The sequence below is a fragment of the Scardinius erythrophthalmus genome, assembly GCF_964197995.2.
Source record: "Scardinius erythrophthalmus genome assembly, chromosome: 2".
NCBI lineage: Eukaryota > Metazoa > Chordata > Actinopteri > Cypriniformes > Leuciscidae > Scardinius > Scardinius erythrophthalmus.
In genome coordinates this window covers 41,297,938-41,310,091 of record NC_138222.1, presented here as the reverse complement: position 1 = coordinate 41,310,091, position 12,154 = coordinate 41,297,938, and the positions used below count along the sequence as shown (strand labels likewise).

General features: G+C 39.2%; 1 protein-coding gene across 2 annotated transcripts in view; it reads right to left on the bottom strand.

The window, feature by feature from the left end:
- map2k5 (mitogen-activated protein kinase kinase 5) overlaps positions 1–12,154 on the bottom strand; it is a 58,833-nt gene that overhangs the window by 15,832 nt on the left and 30,847 nt on the right. For both annotated transcript variants that reach the window (XM_081359943.1, XM_081359944.1), the window contains exons 18-19: positions 7,048–7,074; positions 6,691–6,723 (exon numbers count right to left, since the gene is read on the bottom strand). In XM_081359943.1, coding sequence (XP_081216069.1) covers positions 6,691–6,723; positions 7,048–7,074 — 60 coding nt within the window. The remainder of the gene's footprint in view (positions 1–6,690; positions 6,724–7,047; positions 7,075–12,154) is intronic.

The window sequence follows — 12,154 nt, the reverse complement described above, 5'->3', positions numbered from 1 at the left end:
AAAGCTTGGAGAAAGAGAGCCATTCATGGGCTCCTGAAGCAGAAAGCATGCAGTTGATAAGAACATTTAGTTACGACCTCAACCTCCAAATAGTTAAAATGGTAAACAAATTAAATCAGCCACTTGTAAAGGACAGACACACTGAAACTAAATGAAACAAGTGAAAAAAAGTCAAATTCCAGACATCTTTCTCATTGTGTGAATAGGACACTTGCATCAATGCATGTATTCAGACACCACTGAGATCAAACTGACACATTCATTGTAATATAATCTTTAGCAGAAAAATGGAGCCCCTTTTTTACACAAGACTAGAAAAGAAAGAAAAATATGGCCTGTTTCAAAGAGACGATTATTTGCATTCCAACCATAAAAATTATTTAAAAGAATATGACCTTAAGGAAAGAAAGAAATGATTATATCAACATGTTACACAGACTCAAAAGCCTTGATGTTAAAGACAGAATTGAGATTCAAGGTGTTTGGGAAGGATTGATGTATTTGAAGGGAAAGTGTTCTGTTTTCACAAAAAGACAAGGGACAAAGAGAAGAAACTGCTTTAACAGCCAGTTGGAATTAAAGGAAACCTCTCCGGCACAATACGAGCTAAATGCCATTTACAAAACGAACGGATAATGGAAATAAATAATCTGATCTGCTGTTTTGGGTTTGCAGGGCTCCACATTGTGATGTAAAATGGTAAAATGGTAATGCATGCAACAAAAAAAACTAAAATCTAGTTATCATTGGTGACAGTCAGGAAAACCTTTGTGTACATTAACAGCCATGATGTCTAATTCAACTCTTATGAACTGGTTCTTTTTAATGACTGATTCACAAATACAAACTTACGCAGAACTTATAGCGTGAATCAGACTCAGTCATTGATTCACTCAGGATAAATACAATCATGATCACTAGAGTGACAGCATAAAAAGTACAAACACAACTACAAAAACAGTATTATATAAGGCCACATCCACACGAAGCCAGAGCTTTCCATATCCTATCTTTTTTTTCCCTTGTTCAAAAAAAAAAAAACATTCCGTAAACACGGCGGCGTCTTAAGAAATATCTGCGTACATACGAAACCACTGAAACCGTCTCAAAACTATGTAGTATACATGCCAGACCAGTATGTGGCGCTGTAATTCTGCCACAGAGATACACTAAAAACAGAGAAGAAGACTTGGATGTCTCAATCAGACAACAGACAGGCATAGCATAAGAAAGAAAATATAAATAAATAAGTAAAATAAAGAAATAAAACAAAAATACATTCAAGTAAATAATAAATAAAGAAATAAAAAAGGCTGTAGCTTCTGCAGCACGAACACAAGTCTGTAGTCCGCAGTTGTTGTCACTGTGATGTGACATATCGGTGTCCGAGTAGGGTCGAAGTGGGGTGATGACATCATCGTTTCACAAAATATACGGAATGGCTGGCTTTGGCTGTACACACGAAAATGCAAGGGTGTCGTTTTCAGATTTATAAACTCTGTGACCCGGTTTAAAAAAAATAGCTCCCAAACGGCGGATCTGTCTGGATGCCGATTTGATACAAAAATTTTACGTATACAGCTAAAAGCGTCTCAGTGTGGACAAGGCCTAACTGTTTATAGAATTGTCGTGGAAAGTAGGAAGTTAACTAAAGTGCTTTTGAATACCATGTTTATTAAGTCTGTAATTAGTCATCTAAACAAGTAATTTGGCTCCTAAATGTTTCCTTTTAGGTGCCAACATCACCCTAGTCATTTTCTAGAGAGTGTGAAACAAACACCTATTCAAATGAACAAGCACAGCTATACATCATTACAGTACACATACATGTCCCAAAAACACAGATTCAGAGCAACACGCATAACTGTAAACGCTGTACATGTAAATACAGCTAGATGTACACAAACAGTTGCACATACACTTATGCCGCACGCATAACTGTAAATAGGCACATGTAAATACAGCGAGATGCACTCGGCCTCACACACGTACACAAACAGATGCACATACACTTACGGACGCACAAACACCTTCATTTGGGGGTCTTTGATGTGGCGGCTGCATGAGGAGGATGATGATGATGGTGATGAAAGCACTGTTACATTATGCAGCTTGCTGCCATTATCCAACACTACAAACAGAGCCAGACCACGGCCCGTCTTCCTCCACAATACCAGCAGTAAATATACATGTAATTGCCCAGCGGCAATTATCAGGCAAAATTAGATCAGTAATTACAGAGGTGAATTTAAGCCTGAGTCTTATTAGAAGCATCAGGGTTGTTTCAATACACGAGCGAAGAGGGACAATTAAAGACGGGCTGCCGTGCAGATCTGAAATAGAGCGTCTCCTATAAAGAAGTGCGCTACAAATCAGCAAGACACTGAGAAGGGCTGGACTTGATCGCAAGAAAGTAAACAAGAGGACAAAAAACAGCTCTGGCGTGCTTCACCTCATTTAGCCATTTATTCACCCTTCCCATGAGTCCTCTGAGACCTTGCGGCTGATTATTTATACCGAGGTCACCATGGAAACCAGCCATACACACTCAAACACAATGCCCTTCAAACAAGCTAGACTGTCATTACCCACATCCTCTCTAAGTACAAGTGGTCAGATTCCTAGATCAACTACCTTTGACCTTCCTGAATTTCTCCCGTGTACTTCATGACACTTCTTTGCTATCTAGTGATATTCATCATTACTGATGGTAAGCTCATGTTTAATGGGTCTCAGATCGTACATTCACACCACAGAATATTCTTTCCCGTTTTTCTGATAGACTGGGTCTTGATGCCCTTCTCGGGTGGATATCCTCTTTATTCTGCCTGTTTCTCATATTCTCTCAGGTACAGTTTCTAAATGTTCTCTTTTCTCCTGCTCTTTCAGTCCATCACATTCACTTTGCTTCTTTCTCGGTCTGTGCACTAGATTACTCTTTAAAGTAGGTCCTGGGGAGCACCCACAACTCCCATCTCAAGCTCCCTCTCACTGTCTCTCTCCGAAGGTTGTAAATCAGTGGCAGTGAGTAATAAGGCCTTGGTCAGCTGAATGCAGTCGGCAGCAGCGTGGCGGCGCGCTCTCTGGCCTGAGGGAGATGGAGCGAAGGGCACGGCAGAAAATAGTTTGAGTGATGCCTCTGCCGGGTGAGTAATGAACAGTTCACGCGGGTCAACTCATTACACGAGCGGCCGTTTAATTATTAATTACGTGCAGCAATCTATAGCAGAAAGGACACGTTCGGTATGTTTAATGTGTGTTTATGCTTCCCTCTCCATCTCTCTGTGGCGTTCTGTTATTAGCATGTGTCAGTGAGTAGCTCAAGCAGAGAGGAGAAGGGAGAGGCTCCCCCCACAAACACACACACACACACACACACACAATTAACACAATTACTTATTAATTACTCACATAGCGGTGGAAAGCGTATTTAAATGTCGGAGTTACCGTGGCCTACGGGCTTTAACTAAATGTTGAGGAGGCCGATGCAAATTTGGGTATTATTTGAGGGTTAAAGGAGAACTCCGGTCAATTTTAACATTGAGCTCATTTTTTTGTAAGTTTGGAGTGCTGTCAATACAGAGAACAACGACAAAAATCGGTGTTGCCTACACCGTGTTATCCTCTTTTTAAAATTTGCACCCTGTTGACTTCAATGGGGCAAGTTTTAAACCTGCTTTTAGCCTCTTAACATCCTTGATGTGTCATTACAAGTGCACAGCCATGTGAGTGATTCCTTCAGAGTGATCACGGGTGAATCTGACTGCAGTAGATGTGAAAGATATTAATAAAAATCGATTGTCGAGTTCACACACATAGGTTTAGTTACCTATGATCACGCGCGTGAACTCGACAATCGATTACTATGGACTTAGACCGAAAACAGGAAGAAAATACAGGTATGTGCGCTGGCTGAAATAACATCATATTTATTAATATCTTTCACATCTACCGCAGTCAGATTCACCCGTGATCACTCTGAAGGAATCACTCGCATGGCTGGGCACTTGTAATGACACATCAAGGATGTTAAGAGGCTAAAAGCTGGTTTAAAACTTGCCCCATTGAAGTCAACAGGGTGCAAATTTTAAAAAGAGGATAACACGGTGTAGGCAACACCGATTTTTGTCGTTGTTCTCTGTACTGACAGCACTCCAAATTTACAAAAAAATGAGCTCAATGTTAAAATTGACCGGAGTTCTCCTTTAAGTGAGGTAAAAGATGACCTTCTCCTACTTCCTAAGATCTGCTAATTTTTCATCTTTATTTTACAAGTAAAAAGCAAATGGTGTCCTGGGGTGAACGTGTAGGGCTGCTGTTGAGTGAACAACAACAAATGTATAATAGCTAGAGAGAGCACAACAGAATGGGAAAGAATGTGGGGTTGAATGCTCTGAATTTTGAACTTAATGGAATGTTCATGCCGCGAGATACTAAAAAAGTGAGATCAATAAAAATATAATTATAATATGCCGATGTGCTGCTCAAGAAACATTTCTTATAACTTATAATTGTTCTTATAACTTCAAAATTGATGATAAAAAAGAGTTGTGTGTGTAAACCTCACTCCCCTAGCCTCAAGGCTGCAGTCTTTAACGTCCTTTTTTGCGCACCCCAGTTTGATTCCCGCGGGTCGAGTAGGATCGGTTACATTTGGTGCCGTTGAACCGGTTGGGAGTGAGTTGTGCGTGTAAACCTCACTCCCCTGATCTCAAGAGGGACTCTAGCGACTGACACTAGAGGCTGTGGTCTTTTGTGTCCTTGTAAGTGCGCCTGCCTCCCACGCCGGAGACCAGATTCACATCCCGCTCGGAGCGAGTGGAGTAGGACTGGTTATATTAACAATGGTTACCTCCAAAGAAAGATGTAAAACCATCATCGCTTTGCATCAAAATGGCCTCACATGCAAGGAAATCGAAAAGAACTGGACACTGGATCATCAATAACTTCTAGGAGAGAGGTTCAACTGCATAGGAGGCGGCTTCAGGACGTCCCATAGTGTCCAGCAAGCGCCAAGACCGTCTCCTTGATTCTTTAGCTCAGCTCAGCTACAGAATCGTGTCACCACCATTGCAGAGCTTGCTCAGTATCGGCGACAGATGGGTGCGAGTGCATCTGCAGACACAGTGAGGCCAAGACTTTTGGGCAACGTAAAGAAGGGCAGCAAAGAAGCCACTTCTCTACATGAAAACCTCAAGGACAGACTGAAATTCTGCAAGAAGTACAAGAATTGGACAGCAGAAGACTGGTGCAAAGTTATTTTCTATGATGAAGCCTCTTTCTGATTGTTTGGGACATCTGGAAAATTGATTGTCCGGAGAAGAAATGGTGAACACTACCATGAGTCCTGTGTCATGCTAAAAGTGAAGCATCCTGAGATCATCCAAGGGAGTGGGCTCTCTAACAATTCTGCCCAAAAACACTGTCAGGAATAAATAACAGACTCAAAATGCTCTGCAAGGGCAACTTCTCCCAATGACCCAGGAGCAATTTAGGGATGATCCGGGCATTTTCCAGCACGATGGAGCACCATGTCCACAAGGACAGAGTGATAATGAAGTGGCTCGGAGATCATTACATTGAAATTTTGGATCCGTGGCCAGGAAAATCCCCTGATCTTAATCCCACAGAGAACCTAGGGTCAATCCTCAAAAGACAAGTGAACAAGCAGAAGCTTGTTCATAAGCTTGTTCATAACGAATTATGATAAACTCCGAGCACTAATAAGGCAAGAATGGATCGCCATTCGTCAGGATTTAGCCCAGAAGCTGATATCCAGCATGCCAGAGCGAATTGCAGAGGTTATGAAGAAGAGGGGTCAACACTGTAAATATTGACTCTTTACATATTGAATGCTTTTGCCAATATATGCCTTTAACAGTTATGAAATGCTTATCATTGTTTTCCAGTATACCATAGAAACATGTGATAAAATAATACTGCAATAAGCAGCAAACTTTGCAAAACAAAAAATGTATAGAAGTAAAAATTTGAAGAACTACTAGCCTGACTGGGTGAAACACTGCATACATGCTCCACATACATGCCATAGTTAGGTATATCAGAAAGGTGTTTATATCAGAGAAGTGAGTTTAACACAGAGCTGTATCTATTTCAAGGAATATCTGAGTTTAACTGACCCGGACCCAACTCAAAAAGATGAGGGTGAGAAAATGTGCCAGGGTTTAGCTGGGTGTATTTTAGCGCCTAACGGATGTCAAGGTTAATGCAACAACTCTGTGGTCCATAACCCTCAGTTGTCCAGAGCCCTGTCATGCTACATTAAACCAGCAAACTGTGTGTGTGCGGTTTTTTTTTTTTTTTACACAAGTGTGTAAGAGATAGAATGAGGAGAGAGAAAAAGACAAAGTAAGAAGTTATTTAAAAATGTTGAGCTGCAGACGCAGTCCGATAAACAAACACTGTTTGTACAAATAAGAACATATATTACACAATTTATAATTTAGTCACTTATTTATTAAACTAAGATTATTTTACAAGTCAAATCCAGAGTTAAGCCAATTGTTCTGTTCAAGGCCTTGACATCCGCACGGCCGAGCTCTCGACAGCTCCAGCTCTTCAGAGCTCAAACCCTGAGCTTAGCTGATAATACACCTCGCTTCATTAGGAAACAAAATATCAGCTTTCCACCCCATTAGGGACAGTTTTGTACATGGGACACAGACTCACCTCATCAACAATGCACTGCAATAACTGAAGAGGCTGTGATAGAGGGGGGTAGGAGAAAAAGAGATTAGACCCCATACAATGTCCTTACAGTGCAAAGGAAATAAAATCATTAATGCAATAAAACAGGTAGCAATACAGCTTAATCAAATGCACTCTGACTCGGGAAAAGCCATTTGATCTGTAATGTTTTCTTATTTCTAATGGCACCTAATCTGAATACAGGCTGTTAAGACAGAGCGTATTATTATCTGGTATTAACTTCCGAGGGAGGCAACCAAGCGAAGTGAGGAGAAAACTGCGAGGGGTTGCGAGAGGAGCCGCCTACATCTCCGGAAATACATGGAAAAAAACACTTACCATTAAGGAGCCCTGGTTCTTTTGAATCTGTATGGAGAAAAAAATAATAGAGAAAGGGATTTAGGTGAGAATAAGTAAGCGAGAGCGAAAGCAAGCTACACCCAATTAGCATGTTACAATCACAAGCATTGCACCAGAACATGTTTATGATCACAGGCGGCAGATTAAAAAAAAAAACCCTGATGGCAATATATGGGCATCATGTGTTAACATCGTTTACATAATGAAAACACAGTCACTAAAAGTCTGATCCTCAATTAGGATAAGCTTTGCCTAGCCTTTATTTATTATTATTTATGTCATTTCCCTGCATTTTATTCACCTCCAGGTTTATATGTTTGACTCAAGTACATTCATGATATTGTATATCTCAAAACGCTGACAGTGGGGATCAAAGAGTGCATTATTTCTTTGACAATCATATAACTTGATAAACAGGCATTGTTTTATATTCATATGAGCATTTTCATGTATAATCATGTGATAACAATAAACACATAAGGTTTCTATTTAGCATTTCTGATTTTTTCAATTTCTGCTTTGATCATTGAGCGGGAGATCATCGAAGAAGTAGATGGAGAACGCTTTCCCATATTTTGCTGTGATATTTTTTATATGCTTCCATGAGGCCAATGTTCCACTTATGCAATCTGGTCAAAACTTTCTGCCAGGACCGCATAATTTAAGCTAACAGCTAACGGTCTGAGGCCACTCTAATGACATTACGCAAGTCATTGATTCTCTTTCTCAATTAAACACGGCCCAGCTCTCTTTAAATACCTGGAGACACTGGACCTTTAATGTAGGAACTAAATAACACACAGCATTGCCTAAAACTGCGAAGCAAGGCAATCACAGGACAATTAAAGGCATAAATATTTGTCGCATGCGCTATTTTCCAATTAAACCACTGGAGTAAGATGAAATACTTAAATGTGATCTCCACTAAACAATCAAGACGACTTTAAACACAACTCAGCTACTTTTTTAAAATGTTAAAGTGTTACAATTCCTAAATGGAAACTAAATGCAAAGCAGTGCTATTCTTTATTTATTTATTTAAAAAGAAGCTTTTCCAAAGTAGTAAATAAAACTATTTCAGTAGGTTTTACAAGAAAATAACATTTCTGTCTTTCTACTTTGAAATTTCATATTTAATTTTCTTAGTTTAGTTTCTTTGTAATTTTTTGTGAAATGTACTAGTGATTTCTGAGTGAAAACGGTTTCAAAGTATAAAATAAATGTAATAGTTGTTAATAGTAAGGTGAAATATACAATCAAACCAACTTCACTACACTCAAAGATTGCTGTTATTTAGTAATGACACTGGGAAGTTTCTCTGTTTGTATCGCTCCATTTGTTTGTGTTTGCAATGTTCCAGACCAAAATATGTGAGATGTGCAGAGTGGAAGCAGAGTTGTGTTATTTAGCCTGATAAGGCCAATGTTTTCTTTCCCTCCAGGAATGCTCACAATGAGTTTTCACGAGAAACACCTGAAGTGGAGCTAGAGCAGAGTGACTACACAACACTTGGGCCTATTTTTTTCTGAACTGCAAGTTACTCAATATTAACAGTTTATAGAACTGTTGTATAAAAGCAATATCACACTCAAAATTGTGCTGTTATAATAAATATGGCCACGGCTGTGATTACCTTCAGCCTCAACAGCTTGTTGTACAACAACACTCTTACTAGGGTGATATTGCTTAAATATAGCATTAAAGCTCTGGAAGAGCAAAATCATACAGTATATTCAGATGAATATGGGGCTTAAAATGAGCTGAAACCAAAACAGCCGGAAAACAGAAAAGGCAACAACAAATCAATCAGGAGGAGAAGCGCTGGAGGCTGTATACACACGCCAGCCAGTCTGCAGTCTTCAAAGATTTTCCGAGCGAGCCATCGGGAGACGCCATTAACTCCTGACAAAGAATGCAAATTAATCCCAACATGGGGTGAGACGAAATTAAAGAGCCTTTTATAATCAATGACAAGATAACACATAGAAAACACACACACACACACACACTCTTGCAATCATGCATGCACTCACACACAAAACATCGGCAGATTTGTGGCTCTGAGTGCGGGTGGAGCGGGGGCAGGGCATCAGAAGTTTATGCAGAAATACAGCGGGCATGTCTCGAGATCTCGCCGCACAATGGACAATGACTCTGCGTGCGTGCGTGCGTGCGTGCGTGTGTGTGTGTGTGAGAGTGTGTGGGAAAGAGAGAGAGAACAGACAGATGCCTGGGCTGATGTGAGTGACAGGCCAGGCCTGAGGTAGCGTGTGTGCTGGCTGGGTGGTGTGCGCAAGCGTGTGTGTGTGTGTGATGCCTGCAGGTGAAGAGTCTGCAGCACCATATGGAGCTGTGAAAATTAACATCAAGAGCAAAAACGCTCTAGCAGTGGGAGGTTTAGCTCTCCCTTTCTTTCTTACTGACTAACCCCCTCCCTCTTTCTCCTTCATGCTCCTCTCTCTCTTTCTCTCTCCATTTTCATTCCATATGAATTCTGAAATGCAGGAACAGAGAAAAGGGAGAGTAAGAAAGATTAAAGGAGGAAGTAATAAATTAATGGGGTGTGTATACATGAAATGCTTCAGTATAATGCCTCTGGCACTATGGGCCTAAAACTAAAAAGTTTTGCCATTCATTGGTTTTAATCGCTATCACTTTAACTGATAATGATATATGATGATGCATTCGGAGAAGAACCGCAGACCTGACTGGATTTCACACATCCCCGTGTCGCGGTCTATGAGTATTTTTTTGTTTGTTTTGATGGGTTAGGTACAGGCCAACTGCTAAAAGACAAATTTCAGAAGAGAAATACTGTACAATATTTAACATTAAAAGATCCAATCATGGTTCCAGACACTATGCGTGTATGAAGGAGTGTTTGTGTGTACATGTGAATACATTAGTTTATGTAATAATACTCAGTGGATTAACATGATAATGGCCCTGTTAATAGATAATACTGGAGAGCAGAGAAAAACAATTTCAAATGAGACGAGCCTCCAGGCCCCGGGATAATGCACACACACAAATGCAGGCCTCTAGCCTTCTAATGTTCTTTCTACCCATCAACTGTTCATCATCTCAAACAGTTTGCTCACCCTATATTTTGTCTTTCTATTCTGTTACAAATATCTACACTAAAAATGTATTAGACCTTATGATTAATCATAGCACTCCTCATAATGTCCTTTAAATTTCATGTATTGCACATCAATTTTATTTAGTAACTTTTGCAATTGTGCTCTATAGATTTGCATCAAGTGATGTGTGAGATAAAGCACAAACACACACACGACGGCAAGCCCAGCCTCCGTGACTGTACGATGCTCAAGGCTTTGGCTCTAGATGCAGCCTCAAAATGTTTCTTTCTGATTTCCCCTGCATGCCCTGAGTGGCTGCTTTGTTTTAATATGCTAATTAACCCAACAGGCATGCTGGGAGTAATTTATTGAGCATTAGTCAACATTTCCCTCATTAAACTCACTGCACTCTTACATGCAGAACTTTAAAAGCCGAGAGTCTGATTAGAAAAAAATAGGACACTGAATCAGAATCGGCTATACAGTATATTTCTATATACACACATCTGAAAATCAAAGTCATCAAACTAAATAATTCAAGTAACATTTTACATTTACATTTTAAATGTATTAACATTAGTTAATGCATAAGGCATTATGAACAAATAATGAATAATCCTTTCACAGCATTTATAAATCTCTTATGCTCACCTAGTCTGCTTTTATTTGATCAAAAATAGAGTAAAAACAGTATTATTGTGAAATGTTATAACCATTTAAAAAAAAACTTTTCTATTTTAATATATTTTTTTTATTTAATATATTGATGTGATGGCGAAGCTGAATTTTCAGCATCATTACTCCAGTCTTCAGTGTCACATTCAGAAATCATTAAAATATGCTGATTTGGTGTTTAAGAAACATTTCTTATTATTATCAATGTTGCGCTGTTATTAATATTTCTATTACTATTACTATTATCAATGATGCAATGCTGCGCTGCTCAATTTTTAAAAGAAAGATCAAAAGAACAACATTAATATATATATATATATATATACATACACACACACACACACATATATATATATACACACATATACATACATACATACATACATATATACAAAAGTGTTTAACTTTTGATCATTAACATTAATCTAAATTAATACATTTTGTAAAAAGTATTATTCATGATACATCATGAAATTAACATTTTTGTAAAGTGTTAACATGTATAAACTAATTTAAAAAAAGAGAACGCAGTTTACAAAGAACCAGAACTGCCTTTAACAAAAGACTGAGATGTTTAAGTGCTAAGAATCATAAACTCTGTCTACTAACAATATAAATCTATAGATCTAACTTATTCATTAAGTTTCTTTCACAACAAGAACTTGTTCAATTAAAAATAGAAGTAATTTAGCAAATACGGTTAAAAAACGAACATGGCAGTTTAATTAAATAAGTACAACTAAGTACATTAAAGGTGCTCTAAGGCCGTGTGTCCACCAAAGCGTTTTTACTCGCAGCTGGCGTGTTTTTTCAATTCTTTTCAATGGGAGCGCCGCGTTTTTAAAACGCCATGAGCGTAACGAGGCGCTGAGCGTCTTTTTCACGCTGAAGCGCTGAGCGTTCGGCGTTTTTTACTGGTCGCCGAGAGTTGAAGAATGTTCAACTTTTGGTAAAACGCAGCGCTCATCACTGTCACTTTTTACCCAACCGTCCAATCACAGTGGAGGAGGGGCGGGACTAATACCACACCGACCAACCGCGTCCGTCACATGATTCTGCTTGTACAACGTCAACAGATGACAACAACAAGCATAATAACGGAACAAAATCAAGAGCCAGATAAAATACATTACATTGTATTGACATTTTAATATAGAATCAACACAGAAACAAAATATGTGTGAAATGAGATACTAGTAAGACTTTCGCGGATATTCCGCGTATCATAACAAGCAAAGTGTCTCGGTCTCAACCGTCTCAACTGAAAAAACCCTGCGCTGCCAAAACGCTCTCAAGCGCCCACAGCTGAGCGTTTTTAGCAGAGCGCC